At 40.7% G+C, this 16323-nt stretch overlaps 1 protein-coding gene across 2 annotated transcripts in view; it reads right to left on the bottom strand.

Moving 5' to 3' along the window:
• ACMSD (aminocarboxymuconate semialdehyde decarboxylase) overlaps window positions 1–15171 on the bottom strand; it is a 52388-nt gene extending 37217 nt beyond the window's left edge. The window contains exons 1-4 of one of the 2 annotated variants that reach the window (XM_040972008.1): window positions 14951–15171; window positions 8813–8857; window positions 1700–1796; window positions 73–122 (exon numbers count right to left, since the gene is read on the bottom strand). In XM_040972008.1, coding sequence (XP_040827942.1) covers window positions 73–122; window positions 1700–1796; window positions 8813–8857; window positions 14951–15007 — 249 coding nt within the window. In that variant the 5' untranslated portion in view covers window positions 15008–15171. The remainder of the gene's footprint in view (window positions 1–72; window positions 123–1699; window positions 1797–8812; window positions 8858–14950) is intronic. The other variant, XM_040972009.1, reaches the window with a different exon arrangement.
• Window positions 15172–16323: the final 1152 nt, after the last annotated feature.

Genomic DNA, 16323 nt, shown 5'->3' with positions numbered 1-16323 from the left:
TCTGTCTGTTTCAAGGGAAGTTGGACGTGGGCCTTCCATGATGAAGGAGGTAGTTTGGGGTTTTACACTCACCCAGTAGCTAAACATGATGGGAACTGTGGAAAGAGCTTGCACCGTTACTCCTAGACAACACAAAGAAAAGCAAAGCTGATGAGAACAGCTGGGAGACCTTTTCTGTCCTTTCCAGAGTAAGAGGCCTCAAACCTCTGCCCCAGCCTCCTCCTGCCCTCGCTCCCTTGCCAACCCTTTCATTCAGGCCCTCTCCCAGGTTCCTTTGCCGTTGATCCCACAGTTTATGGAGAAGGATGAAGAGTGAGCAAAAATGAAATCTTTCAAGAACAACTAACTGATCCCATTTGCCAAGGGTTATTTTTACACCTCTTCTTGTGACAATTTGTTGAAGTAAGACATTTCTTTACCAAGATTTTTCAGGTCATTCATATTAGAGTGGCATTCGCTGGTTTTTTGATTCAGTTCTCTAAGTGAGCCTGGATGGAGTCCTATGATTTCGAAGAGCCAAAATAGGATCTTGAATTTGGTTCCAAAATCCAGAATCCAGAATCTAGGATGGTAGGGTCTCTCGTCTTCAGGAAAGCCTAGCTCCTAGTGTTGTTGTTGATTGAAAGAATACATACCTGCTGGGTGCTTCAAAAGGTACCTGGCCCAAATCAAGGGCTCTGTAAGAGTTAGTCATGACTGTGACTATTATCTCAAGATGATCGTGGATAAACACACAAAAACCAAAGGAGGCACACACATACACGTCATGTACATGGAAGTGGTAAGGACTGGTTTTGGACACTGCTTATCCAAATCTCATTCCCAGTAATTTTGTTCTTGAGGGTGGGCTCTTGCTCTAGTGTCACATTAACAGCAAAACCTGGTTCTCTGCTATAGATTTTGAAATCATTTTCATTTTCCAACTCCCCTCCCAACTGCCATGAACCGTGTTGTAATACAACTATATTCTATCTGTTCTGTGGAATGGTCTAAAAGGCTGCTACAGGCTTTCTGTAAAGTGCAATTGAATGCCACCTAAATATAGCTTCAATTGTTAAAAAACAGCAGAGAGAGCAAGTCACCTAGGAAATAAGAAGTGAAGTGTAACAGGATCATCACATCATATTTTAGTTAGACTTTGAGATTGTTTGAAATGGTGGGGACTTACTTGGTTTTTAAATAAAAGGAATGCAAAAAGTTCTTTGAAATTGTCAGAAACTGAGCTTTGAAACAAAAATTTCCGAATTCTCTTCTTTTGAATTTCTTGACTGATTTCATTCAATATTCTGACAGTACACAGTTAACTGATTTTTTATAAAATTGCTTCTACTTTCAATCTTCATGTGTTAATGGGGCTATTGTGTGTGGTTCACCCAAAATATAGAAAGGAATGGGTCCCTCAGTCTGTCAAGGCAGGAAACTGGCATCCTTCATCTATGTTTTATAATTTTTAGTCATTTAATCTAATCTGTAATAAATACTATATTCTGAACTTTAAAAACATTTTAAATCACACTCTGAAAGCATTGTGGTGAAAGGCCCTCTTCTCCCTTAGGGGAGAACAACCTAGCCTGGCTAAAAAAAAGAGGCTCATTATCACCTTCTAAATCACAATACTGGACGTTGGTTGGCAGACTAACAGCACACATTGCTTTTACATCAGATGCAAATATTTGTAGCATTTCTCATTGCCAAGTACCTTTTTGATCCATTTCTCTAATACGGACTTCTGGATCCCAGCAGTTCTCTTGGACCACTCGGAAGACTTTCCCATCTTTCATCATTTTGGCTTCTCCCTAGGGCAGGAAACTCAAATAAGCCAAAGGCAACCGAATCACACTTGGAATAATCTTTCTTTGTATGGTTTGGAATATATTTCTATATTTTCAGGGATTTTTAAAATTTAATTCTTGAAGAAGAAGAAATCTGCTCATTTAGTGGAATTCAGCTTTTCTTCCTCATTAAAAAAAAATTTTTTTGAGCTAGAGTTCAAGGGATAAGTGTCCTCTGTGGATATTGGTAGCTGGACACAGAGACAGTGAAGTCATGGTCATGACCCTTTAGGTTTACATGACTTTGCCAAGCGAACCATTGGTTATTAGACCTAAAAGAATGGACCATTGTCTGGGAAATGCTAGGTCTGTTACATTTTCACATTGAAAAGGGTCATTGAGATAGACTATTTAGTTAAATCCTCTAGTTTTTATCAAGAAGCAACATTGGGATAGAAAGGGTGAGTTCCCCTCTCCCCCAGTGGAGGAGGGTCTGTTGATGTGAACATCTGCAGGAACTGGTGGACAATAAAGAGAATTAGGAGAGCAGAACAGAAAAGAGAGTTAGTTGCTATGCTGCTCACTTACAAGCAAACTGTCTCAATAAAGCAAACTTTTATAATTACACTAGTTAAATATCTATTATCTTTTTGTGGTGAGGTACTTGAAATCTATTGTCTTAACAAATATAAATTGTATATTTTTATTAGCTATAATCACCATATTGTACAACAGTTCTTCTGAACTTACTCCTCCTGTCTAGCTGAAATTTGATATCCTTTGACCATCTCCCCATTATTTCCCCATTTCCTTCATTCCCTGGCAACTACTATTTTATTCACTGCTTCTGTGAGTTTGACTTTTTTTAGGTCCTTATATGAATGCTATCATGAAGTGTTTGCCTTTTTGGTTCCTGATTTATTTCAATCTAGTGTAATGTCCTATAGCTTCTTCTAGATTATCAAAAATGACAAATTTTCATTTTTAAAAAAAGGTTGAGTAGTATTTCATTGTGTATATGCCATGATTTTAAAATATGTTCACTGATTGATAGTGACTTAGATTGCCACCAACCAGCCGTATTTCCTTATAATAGGCCCCAGCTCATCCTGCTTTTTTTTAACCATAATTTTGGGATTTGAACCATTGTGAAGAACCATTGTGAAGAATCAGTTCCTAATCTCTCTTACTTTATATTCAGGAATGTAGTGTTCCTGCAAGGCTATAAATGTGCCTCAGAGGTCAACACTTGCTGCTGTGGAAAGAGGTGGTTACTAGGTCACTTTTTCTTTCTTTCTTTCTCTCTCTCTTTCTTTCTTTCTTCTTTTTCTTTCTTCTTTCTTTCTTTCTTCCTTCCTTTCTCTCTCTCTCTCTCTCTCTCTCTCTCTCTTTCTCTCTCTCTCAACACTGACTTCATTATCCATCTTTTTTTTTTAAAGATTTACTTATTTTTATTGCAAAGTCAGATATACAGAGAGAAGGAGAGATGGAGAGGAATATCTTCCATCTGCTCATTCATACCCCAAGTGACTGCAACGGCTGTTGCTGTGCCGATCCAAAGCTAGGAGCCAGGAACTTCTTCCAGGTCTCCCTTGTGGGTGCAGGTACCCAAGGCTTTGGGTCATCCTCAACTGCTTTCCCAGGCCACAACAGGATGCTGCAAGGGAAGTGAAGCTGCCGGGATTAGAACCGGTGCGTATATGGCATCCTGGCACATTCAAGGCGAGGACTTTAGCTGCTAGTCTACCACACCGGATGGGAGCAAAATGTTCTAAGTTTTGTGACCCAGAACTCAATCTTACTTTTTTGGTAAGCTATCAAAAGAAAACACTTTTAAGGTTAAGTGGTTTCCCCAAGCTTCTATCACTATCTGTATAACCCATTTAAAATATATGGCTATCATTTTTAGTGCCAGAACAGCATAGTGTGGTGGAGAGTGGAATACTGTGAGAGTCAGCAGTCTTGAATTTTATGTATGAACCTCTCACTCTTCTGGAATCTCAGGTCCTGACCCATAAAACAAGGGATTAGGATAATATGGTAAGGCCTTTCTCAGAGTGTGCTGTAGTGGGCCTCCCAGATGCTCCTTTTGGGACTGAAGGGCAGATTTCCCAGCTGCTGGGACTGTTGTTGAAGAGAACTCTGAGCTTCCACCGGATGTTGGCTTTGGCTGAAGACAGTTGCCTCCCTCAAGGTCTGCTCTGTTTCCAGGGCAGAGTTCACATCAAATGACTGCTCTGCCCCAAACTTGGGGTGATTTTGAAGGGTAGCTTCAAAACCCATTCTTGGTCCAATGAAGCCTCCATTGAGTCTATATCACAGCTCAAAATTCCCCTCTGTTCTACTCTCCATCCAGCTCTTCTCTCTCTTTCAGTGTCTACACCAACAGCACTTTATGATCCTACCTCCTGCATGTTGATTTCCAACTTAGAGTCTGAGTCCAACTTATAGAATGTCTGATTCTTCAATTCTAGTGCTCATGCTGTCCCCAAATTAAATTCAAATTTGACCAGTGTTGGCACTGCATATGGATGATTTAGAAATTTAGTTATTTTAGTTATTCTTGTAGACATGCCAGCTGCCATGCTGGTTGGGCTTGAGGTGAAGAGTTAACGGAAATGGCCCAGATCTGATATCGGGAAGCAACTTTGGCAATCACTCTATGTCCCACACCTGTAGGTTCCGAAGGACAGTTCCATGGGATGACCCTGCTACACACCTCATAACAAGGTTTGCTCAATCTGTAGTTTACCTCTCTCCCTAATCTGCTTGTCCTTCTGGTTTGACAATGTCTGTTCTTGTTGCCTGCATCATCTTTCTCAACTGTCTGCAGCAACATTGTCATTTCACTTAGCTCTGCCTGCTACACCACCATCTGATCCATTTCTCAGTACCAAGGAATCCAGTTCAGAATATATCCTGTAACAGTTTGCATCTGTCTACTGTTCACTTAGCCCTGGCCCATACTCCCATCCTTTCTCCCTAAACAGCTGCTCAACCTTTGGCTTGATATCCTTGATTCTGCTCTTACTTTGCTCTCCCACCCAGTGACCATACACAGTCAGAATTTAGCTGCTCAGCTCAAATCTTGCCACTGAGTCACTTAAAACTCTGATATGAATACCTACTTTATAGAAGATAAAATTCAAATTTCTTAAAGTATCCTACAAAACTCTATGATCTAACCCTGCCTCCTTCTGTAACTTTCTCACATTCCTACACCTTTATATGCAGTCTCTTTCTTAACTGTGCAAAACATTTTTTAGAGTATGTCACTTTTTTTTTCTGTTTAGAACCTCATTGATACAGCTGAAACTGTACTTAAACATATGGAATAAAACTGCCATTTCTACAGGTACATGCATCATACTTAAGTGTAATTATAGGAAAAGATCTGGAGAGAGGTTCACCAAATTGTTAATAGGAATTTCTTTTGCAGATAAGAAGTACTCATTAAGGTAACTGTAGATTGATCTCTAATGGCTTAAAGTTTTAAAGGAGAATTTATTCAACATTATTTATGCAACAAAAAATTCATCCTAGAAATAAAAACATAATGTGAAGATGTTGGAGTCTATTAATAGCTGCTAACCAATTTTGGCTGAGTTCACAGATTATGAAATAGATTTTTCACAGTGATCCAGGATGTCCAAAAGTACCCATACTAGTATAAATGGAGATAAAAGTTTCATGAAACAATATTAACTGTTACCATTAGCAATGCATTCTGTTGTGATTTGCAGTATGTTTGATTTTTAAAGCTGTCCTAACATACTACATGGATATTATGGCTTCAGGTTGGGTTGTATCTCGTATTTGTAAACTCTGGATTAGATGGTCCCTGGCTCTGCTGTGATTCCGTCTTTTACTTTCTTGAGGACTGCTTTCTGCTTTGGTCACCTCATCTCTAAATTCTCTTTTGACATCTTGTCTATTTTCCTCATCCAGCACAAAACTACTGTTACAAGTCTATACGACTTCATTCATTTGGGAGTCTGCCTGCTTATCCAGCAAGGAGAAACTCATCTTGAGAGTAGAATATCTTAGTCTTGGGCTGCAGTAACAATATACTGTAGACTGAGTGCTTCATCAGCACTCTATCTCAGAGCTCTGGAGACTGTGAAGTTCAAGCAGCAGCTGAGTCAGTGCCTGGAGAGGGTTTGTGGATGGCTGTCTTCATGATGTGTTCTTCCATGCTAGAGAGAGGACAAGTTCTCTGCTGCGCCTGCCTATCTATTAAGGGAGCCCCACTCATGATCTCTCTCTTGGATTCTGTCTCTGAGTACCATTACACTGGGACAACGTTTCACAGATGGATTTAGAAAGCCTTGAGAAACTCTCAGTGGCTGTTTCTAGATGATGCTGATGATCTGCAGATTTGAATTGAGCACTGTGTACATACACCCTCCTGGGTTTATGCTTTTAAAATGCTCCCAGGTAGTCTGTCCATCGGGACATAATTCCACTCACATCACATGCAGTTCCTGCCAGGTTTTCTTATAAGCCAAGGACCAGCTTCCTATTTAAACTTTCATGAATGTTCAACCAAAGGGCAAATTGAATTTTTCAAATCTAAGCAAGTCTTTACCATGGCAAATAATTATCCCTGAATCTTATGGGAACATTGGAAAACCAACAGATTAACAGAATGTAAATAGTGGAGATCAGAGGGGTTTTTTGCAAAGAACTTTCAGGCAACAGGAATCTCTGGATTAAATCAATCACAACAGTGGAGAATATTTGTTCACCAAAGCAATCTAGGAAAGCATTTCTTTAAAGTCCCAACACTGGTTTATCTCCCTGCTGTTGGGTTAATTTGAAACAGTGTATGCATTTGTGTGTTGTTTTCTAGTGCCTCTAACTCCTGACCACTGTAATTATTATGAATGCAGATCTGATTGCATTTTATGCTGCTTTGCTTTGTTTTGTTTGGAGAGAGAGAGAGGAAGAACATTGGTTTTATTCTATTAGACTGCCATTGTGTCCAATTTGCTACAATAAGTCAGTAAATGTACCTAGACAGTATTTTTTCTTCTTGTGCCAAGATTGTATATTACGAGTAAATGAAATGAAGAGCACTCAAATCCAGTATTGAGGGACCAACTGAAGCCTAGGGTGTGGAGTAAGCAAACATTAACAGGCTGCCTGTGTAGCAGTTGGGACTTAACTAGCAGCCTTGTAATCAACTCCACTCACAATGTTCTTTCCCTTGGGAAGACTTGCTGCCGGTGACTGAGAAACCCAGCTCTCAGGCTGGGAAGAGGACTGCAAAAGTGCATAGTGTTTAAGTGGACACTCTTTGAAAGAAGGTCAGGATGAGGCATCCCAGAAATTCTGATGTCTAAAACTGAAGACTCCTCACTTAGCTGTAGCACCAAGTACAATGGCTTACACTCATTTGGGGCCTCACCCCTAAATTCCACAATGCCCTGTCTGATGAAGCTTCTGTTCATCTCATCAACCTCTTGCCATCCTTTTGCTCCTCAAAACTCTTGCCTATCCCTACCCTTTATTCACAGAGCAGCCAAAGTGGTCATTCAAAGCAATTAAAAACTTCCAAAAATCCAAATTTCTCAGCATGTCTCCCAAATCCCTTAAGCAACAAAGTCCATTTCCTACTGTCACCTGTCACTACATCTCAGCCACATTGCTTGTGTTCCTAGAACACATCAACTCCTTCCTACTTGGCCTTTGCAACTTTTCCTTAACCAGGTGTACTTCTTCAGGATTTCTTTTCCTATCTTCCAAGGGTTTGCTAGGTCACTGGGCAGCCAGCCTGTCACTCTCTGTTGAGACCTGTTTATACTTCTAACCCATGAATTGATCATACTGACTTGTATCATCCTAGAATTTGAGCACTGTGAGGGCAGGAAGTAACTGTCTTGTTTTTGCTGCAGGTGTCTAGATTGGTGGGCTTGGCACAAAACAAGTTTCAAAACAAGTAAGTGAGTTAATAATAGGTTGAGCCTTTGGTTTTCACACTTGAGTGTGAATCAGCATTGCTGAGGTGGCGGTGGGGGATTTATTAATGCAAGTCATTGGACATACCATCAGAGTTCCTGATTTGGTAGGTCTTGGATGGGGGCCGAGGAATGTGCATTTCTCTCAAGTTCCCAGGTAACTCTAAGCCTTTTGGTCCAAGAGACCATAATTTGAAAAATCCTGGTAGCAGCCATAGTTGAATGCTTGAGTTCTGGGCTCAGATGTGTTTGATAGTTTCCTGTCTTCTATTTTTGAAATATTGTTTTCTTTATTCCTTGGGGGAAACCTCCACTCTTACAAGACTTGGGTGGGTGTTACTTCCTCTGGGAGACCCTTTATCATCCTCCAATGCAAATCCAGGCCTCTTAACACCTAGCTCCAAGGCATCTTTGCCCTTACCATGCTGCACTGAGTTAACCCTGTCCATACTTATGTTTGTCCAGACCATGTGTCCTGCAGGACCCTCCTAGTCATCATGTATGTATTCAAGCTAGAAACCCAAGGATGTTTTCTCTGAACTTGTAAAAGTCATCTGAGATCCCTGAAAATGAAGTCTCATCTGAACACTGCACAGATTGAGCCTCCAACCTCTTTTCAGGCCTCTCATCATTTGCAGAATGTTTAGTCCATGCCTTCCTCTTCTATTAAGCTCAATCATTAATAATAGCAGTTCCTTCCTTTCATCTTTAGTGTTAAATTTCTCCAATTTATGCTCAAAGCGAACTCCTTCATCTATTTGATCAGCCTCAGAATACTGCAGTAGTCTGTGGGGAGGGACAGGTGGCTTCCTTAAAGCAGAACAATAACTGATGAAATGGATCCCAGGGTAAAAAAAAAAATTAATGGACTTATCAGTTCCTGTTCCTCTTTCCAGATACCAATCTTTGAAATCACCCCCAGTTTTCCCAGTAATGAGAAACCCCATGCTGCCTTCTTGCCTGCCACAAACTTAACATGAGGGTAAAAGGGCCAAGTTCTGTGGTCGGCTTGCTCTAAGAAAGCCAAAGATTTGGGATGTCCCTGGGTCAACTGCTCTTCACACTCAGGGAGTGACTCACCTTGCTGTGGTGTTGGAGCTGCACCCAGCCTCCGTAGCCGAATCTCTGCAATGGGGAGAAACATAGTCAGGCTCAAGGTACACAGAGGAGAGGACTGCAGTCGGAGGCATCTGAAGGGCACATGATCCTAAGCTCCATCTCTGCACCCATTGTCTTCTGTCTTTTCCTACACTCAGTGGTCATTTATTCAGCATTCACACAGATATCAGCTTGAATTCTAAAATGTATTTACTCAGGAAGAAAAATCTGAATCCCAGCATTTTGTCTTTCTCTTTTCTCCTATTACAGAATGATGTTTTTAAATGAAGGTAATGTGAACAAATGCTTGTTTGTGTATCATATGAAGTCCTTTCATGGGCTGCTGGGAGTGTATCAGCCAAGGGGAATACTGCTTAGGAACTACACTGCTGTTCCAGCTGTAGGATCCCAGCCCTTGAATAAATCAGCAAACATCTAGTGGATAGAGATGCAGATGTTTTAAAAACAGGAAGTAATGTGAGTAGCAGATGTTGTCAGGGTCCCTCTCATATTTTTCCCCTGAACACTCATGTGTACAACATCCCACTTCCAAATGGCAGGACCTGCATTGCCTGGGTGGGTACAGAGCTCGCTTATGCTTCTGGAAGCTGCTTTGATCAAGCCATGCAAGTGATCAAAGGTATAATGAAACTAGTATAGAGAACCCAGTAGCCTTTCACTGATGACTGAGGAAATCTGTATGTAAGGTACTCCACTCTTTGGGCAGAATAACTGGGAGGCGAGATAGCATTCTGCTCTGAGCACTTTTCATTGGCTGCCTTGTTTGCTCTGTCTCACTTCCCCCACCCCCGCTAACATTTCCTGGGTTGCCTCCAAAGTACACTACATACATTTCAATCCTTATCTTGGAATCTGCCTCCTGGAATACACAAGCTAAGAAAGGATGGGATGGGATGAAATAGAGTGTAATGGAATGTTTCCCATATAGTAAGCATTGTTTTCTGTTACACAGGGGTGGGGGCAGCTACTTGAAAAAGTTTGTGGAGCAACAGACATCTCAGCTTGCAGTTAAGTCACTGGTTGGGATGTCCACATCTCACGTCAAGTAATTGGGTTTGAGTTCCAACTTCACTCTTCAATCTAATCTCCTGTTAGTACATACCCTGAAAGGCAGAGTGTGCTTCAAATAGCTGGGTCCTTGCCACCCTTGTGAGAGAACTGGATTGGGTTCCAGCTTCTGTCTTCAACCCTGGGCCAGACCCCAAGCTGTTGTGGGCATTTGAGGAGTGAGCTGGGGGACTGGAGGTCTTTCCTTCTGTGTCTCTCTTTCTTTGTCTCCCAATTAAAAAGAAATATAAATTTTGAGAAATTCATTGAAATGGGTCAGGTGGTGTCAAGAGAAGCAGGTTGAAAAGGTGATCTGGAATTAGATTTGAGAAGGATTTCCACTGTTCAGGATTTCTGTGCTGTAAAGCAAGGCTCTCAAAGTGTGCTAAAAGAAGCTGATGCATGAAGGTAGGTGACAAAGTGCTCATCAATAGCTCCTCACCCATTCATTGAATCTCAGTTCCCTGTGGTGGGACAAGGTCAGTTAACAATGATTGGTTCTCATGCTTGCACACAGGAAAGTTGTCTAGGGGAAACTGGATCTTAGCAGATCCCTTTTCCTACCAACTTGCTCACCTCCAGGCTGAGTGAGAAGGTCTGAACCTGGATCCTGGTTCTTGTCTCTGGGTCTGTGATTGGACCTCAACAGGCATCTTAAAGTTTGGATTAATTTCCCATTTGTCTTATTCAGTAATAAGGCCTGTTTTTGAGTTCTAGCTCCAAATAATCATTAGCTCTGGAAATCCACCCGCTTATCTGTGGACCTTGATTAGCAGGTTAGGCAGGCAAAGGAAACATGCTCAGAACTCAGATTCTCTTTAGCTTAGGCCCCGCACCTGTCTTCTTCTATCCTTTTATACTTTTATTTTTTCCCTTCCTTTCCCCCTGGAAAAAGACACAAAAAGATGTTGGAGGAAGGGATGGAATATGACATAGATCAGCTAAAATTTAGAGCATACTTAAAACTATATACTCTTTGCCATTGAAATTTTATGTTTAATGTAAAAGGGCAGATTTTATTTCCTTCTTTTGCCCCTTCCCAACTTTCTGTTCTCCCTCACTCTCTTTCTTAATTCCATAAAGTCTTGTAGAAGGGAAATGGAAGGCTTCATCTTCATTGTAATTATTGTAAATGATTTCATGGTGGCTCACCCTGAAGCTTCTTCCTCCCTAGGTTCCTGGACCACCGCAGAAAATACCAGTCCTGACTCATCAGAAACCGTGTCAAGAAATGCCCAGGAATCCTGTCACTATATCCTCATAATTGGCAAATAAAAATAAAAGATTTCTCAAATCCCATTTCCTTGAAACTGGTAGCTAATCATCAACCTAGGTGTTTTGATTCATTGCACAAGAAGGTCAAAGTTATGGAGGTGTGTCTATTAATATTTAAGAAGGATAGGTTTGAAAGGAAACATTAGTTCTTCTAAAAAGGGACTTTCTCTTTTAAATTAAAAATACTACTAACCTTTTTTCCCACTCTTCTATTGATAAGTTTGAAAAAAAATAGTGGGAAAGACCTAGGCTAATATTTTGAAATAATATCTTTTCTACACTAGGAAATAAGTTTAAAATACACAAAACTCTGCTACAGTTAATGTTACTTACAAATTTCTTTTGAATTACTTATTTGTGAGGTAGAGAGACAGAGAGAACTAGCAAGTTCCCATTTGCTGATCCATTCCTCAAATGCTCGTAACAACATTGTTTAAGATGTGCAATACCAGGAAGCTGAAGTCAGGAGCTGGAGGAAGGTATAGAATCCAGATATGCCAGTAGTGAATGTGGATGTCTTAACTGGCATCCTGATTGCTAGGCCAAATGCCCTCCCCAGTTAATGTCACTTTATTATTCATTTCACTCTGATCATGTTGACTGGGAGTGAGAGAGCAGAGCCCATGCAGTTTGAAAGTATAGCTGTGTTTTCTGCTAGTTCTCTCATCCAAGGCTAGCATTCACATGTAACTGATGGAACTGCTTAACCTATGGCTGGGAGGCCAGAGTCCAGTGATGCTTTGGTGAATCTGCCCTCAGTCAGTGTGAGGCTAGCAGTGGAGCAGGCACTGGGGAGCAGAGGCAAGCAGGATATCTTCTTCTAGACTAATTTCTCAAGGTGCGTGGGAAGTCCATGCCCTGGAGAGATCACTGTGGTCCCAAGTTCTCTTGCATTCTAGGCCCCTTTTGGAATTTCAAGTGCTTCCTTCATCAGCCAGGGTTGCTAATATGAATCTTATCCACAGCATATGTCACAAGGTTTTATAGTGGTTCAGATTACTTAATACCTGTCTCTCTGTCTACTTATTTCCTTGGAGAATGCAGAGTATTAGACTATTACTGTCAATCTGAAGTGTATCATCTGTCTGCTTGTAGCATGTGGATGCAAGGAGGCTTGGCTTATTGAGACAACCTACATCCCTCTCTGAAGGCAGAAGCTGGCTATGGGAAGGGGAGGGAATGTGAAGGATCAGCTTAACATGTGCCTGGGAAGTCTCTAGGGGTAAGCCTAAAACTGTCTCCATGCTGTGTGTCCCCTCAGTTTCCCAAAAGTTTTAAGACTACCTTGGCATCCTGCATACAGTGGTGTACCTAGAAATTGCTAACTTTTGGTGATCAGGTTTCTTCTCAAATTGAGGGAAGTTTGGAGGTGGAAAATAGAGAATGAGGGAGAAAGTAAAATTGTGCAGGTTTTCACCTCAGTAAAGAGGAGGAGGCACCATTTTAGCCCCCTCTGGGTCTTCTGGGTGATGAAAGCTGAGGTGCATTTGAAGGAGATTTGGTACTTATAGCTTATTCTAGACCTCACCCAGAAGGGTTAATGTCTTATCAGGACTTAGGTTTAGTGGGAAGACAATCCTTCCCAAGGGACCTGAACAGTGTGTTCTCCAGGGAAAGGATTTGCTCTGAATGTTGTCTGAAATCAGTCTCTTAGTCTCTGGAAACTGGTTTTAGGCCCAAATTTCACTATGAAGTCAACAAGAACTGATAGAACAGCTAGGTTCTTTGCACAGTAATACCCTAACTTCCTATGGAAGAAACTGAAAATTCCTTCCTGTAGCCATGGAAACATCTGAACTTTGTTTTGCTTTCTGTCTTGGTCCATTTGGGCTATTGTAACACAATCTATCAGTTGATGACTCATATAACCTCATTGCTCCCAGGTTTAGCCTGGGAAGCACAAGGCTAACATACCACATCCAGCCTCCTTACTTCTCACATGCTGGAAGGGGTGGAAGAACTTCCTTGGGATTATATTATAAGGGCACTGATCCCATTCATGAGGTTTTTGCTCTCATGACCTAATCTCCTGCAGAGGTCTCATCTCCTCATGCTATCAGCTAAGCGTGAGTTCAACATATGACCATATATCAAACCACAGTACTCTTTCAACTCCAGAAATCTTTGACTAGATTAGGAGGTGAATGATATGGAGTTTTAAGCCCCTGCTGTTGTGACAGAGTGTTGGAGGGTGAGTCATTCTGAGCACATTTCTCAGTGGAGAGTTCAGGTAAATGGTGGTCTGTCTGTGAAGACCACCTGCTGATTCTCAGACCATTTCATATGCATATTCTTTGCCATTCAAATAAATGAAAAAATAAAAACCACAAACCATCATGTTGAATTAATGCTGCTTGCTGAGACAGACCAAGGGCTATTACAAAATACCACATGCTAAGCTTTAGATTTTTCTAAAACTTTTATATTTGGGAGTGTGCTATTCCTTCTATAGCCTGAGTTATAAATGAATGTATTTTTTTCATTGCATCACTCCTCAGGTAAGTACTCATCGATGGAAGGTGGAAAATGGTGAGTGATGTTGGAAGTGCGCAATGGCAGGCAGTTCCCAAATAAGACAGACATGTTCTTGCTCCTGCCAAGTAGCTTGTGCACTCTCTTCATAAAATCAACACTGAGAAGTGGTGGTTACACATCAATAAAATCTGATGAGGACACCAGCATTTAAAACATCCTGTGTAAGCATTTAGGCTCCCCTTGTGAGATTGTTGGCATAGGGGGATAGTTTGGCTTTCACCCGTAGCTCTAGCCTTTCAGAGATGGCTCAGAATTGCTTGTAGTTTTTATCATGCACTTCCTACCACTCATCCTACTTAGGATTTCAGTGGGCAGAGACATTTGAGATTGATGTTCTACGAGACAGCTATGAGAATTACACAGTTGGATCTACTTGCACAGTGAATCACATTTTAATTAGAGTTGGGGCTGATTCGCTTTTTCCCACTTGGGATAAAAGAGATGAAACATTGCCATTGGTATGAAAGTGCTAGCAGAATGCCAAAGACTGGGTAAAGCCTGACACGAAGCCAATTTAAAATTTCTTTCATGTCTCCCGCCTTCCTCTTTGAGTGTTCCTTCAAAAGTTCTTAATGACCAAAGGACATTTCCATCTTTACAGAAGCACAGAGAATACTCTTTAGAGACATGCATTGTGTAAAACCTTTATGTGTCACTTATTCTGGGGATTTTTGATGTACCTACTCCCTAGTTCTTCATAACAAGGATTTACAGCTTACAGATCAAAAAGGAAAGGTTTCAGACAGCTTCCCAAAATAGACTAAAAAAAATTCCACAAACTTTGATTCTTCTAAACTGTATTTGAAACATTTTGGAAAGGAGATGTATTTTAGAAATCCTTAAATCTTATCACATTCCATTTTTAATAGTCTTTTACTTAAAACAAAACTTTAAATTCTGTAGTTGGCATGTATCTTCCCAGCAGTTGAAAATGTGATTTAAAGGAAGTAAATTTGCCTTATTTAAATTGTTCAGCAATTTTAAAGAATGCTTCTCTTGCCGGGGAAAGAGAGGGGTTTTTGAGAAAGCACTGCTTCTTTGTTTCAATACTATTTCAAAATCAATGTGAAACAATCATTTTTAGAAATTAGCAAATCAGAATTACCAAGTTATTTAAAACCACCGCTGGAGCAGAGAAAGATAATATCAGATTCTCTCAGAGAAGAGAAAAGTCTATAAACAGAGGCATTGAGAAACTCAGGTGATGTTCCAGAAATAATTCAGCAAATTAATCACCATTACCTTTTTTAGATCTGGCCATTCTTTTGGTAGAATATGACTATGGATGTCAATTTTCATCTCCACAGGATCAGAGGAGAAGCAGGTAGGGGAAGGAGATTTGATATCAGAGGATTCCCATGAGAACCATGGAGTTCAAGGATCTACTCAGTCCTGTTAGGACTAGCTTTAAGCACCAGTTAGTAGGCCTGCCTGGCCTAGCCTAGGTCCATTGGAACTGCCTTATTAAAGTTCCAAGCCTTGTTTATTTGACAACCTGACTTTTGGTCAAAACTCTTTGGTAATCAGGACTCTGGGCACTTTTTTTTTTTTTTTTTTTTTTTTAAAGAAGCAACAAAAAGGAATGTGTTCTTCTGCTGATGTCAAAAGTACAGCAGGATGTTGGGTTATACCAGGTCAAAAATCCAGTCTTTGGTTTTACACATTTCAGCTTTTTTTTTCTCTCGTTACACATAGTTAAAAATCAAATGATATGGTTTAAAATTAGATAATACAGAGGGAGTTTTAAGAAAAGCAGAAAACTGATCCTTAGTTTTGGTTTCACCACCCAGAAACAAGCACATTTAATGCTTTTACTTTTTCTTCAGTTAGTTACTTCCATGTCTTTAAGAAATATTTAACAATTGGCTTGTTCATGAGAATTTAGCATATTGAAAAATTGTGGCAGAGATTTCATTTTTATTTTTAAATCACAGGAAGAGCCCTATTAATGTATATCATTCCTCTGTAATGTATATTATTCTCTGCCACTCATTCATTCATGTACACATTTAATCAACAGGGAATGACAGCTGCCATGTCCTGAGGATATGCAGTTGAGTGACAGACTAAAAGACACACACTGTAGTGTGTAAGTGTGCATGAGCTGAGAGTCAGGGAAAGAGGACAGTAGCTGTCTCCTTTGAAGGTTGTCAGAGCAGCTGACGAGGGCTTCTCCTGAAGCACAAGGTGCAGCTTACTCACGCTTCTGAAGAAAGCCTGGACCAAGCAGCCTATTATGACTTTCTGTCTACTCTCTCCATGGGAAGCTTAAAATGTCAATGGGAAATGGTAGTGGCCTGTGAGTTACGCTGCTTGTGAAGCCAGCATTCTATATCAGACCCTGGTTCTGAGTTATGGCTGCTTTGCTTCTGAACCAAGTTCCTGCTAATCTACCTGGAAGGCAGTAGATCATGGTCCAAGTACTTGGGCACCTGCCACTCATATGAGAGATGAGGATGGAGTTTTGCATTCTCAACTTTCACCTGGCCCAACCCTCACTGTTGTGTTCATCTGGGGAAAGAAGAAGTGGATAGAAGATCTTTCTCTGTCTCTCTGTTTCCGTCTTTCTCTTCCTCTTTTTGTATGTCTTTCCTCTGTCACTCTGTTGTTCAATT

Source organism: Ochotona curzoniae, unplaced genomic scaffold (genome assembly GCF_017591425.1).
Source record: "Ochotona curzoniae isolate NIBS_2020 unplaced genomic scaffold, NIBS_Ocur_1.0 contig_2210, whole genome shotgun sequence".
NCBI lineage: Eukaryota > Metazoa > Chordata > Mammalia > Lagomorpha > Ochotonidae > Ochotona > Ochotona curzoniae.
This window is presented reverse-complemented; position numbering and strand designations above follow the sequence as displayed.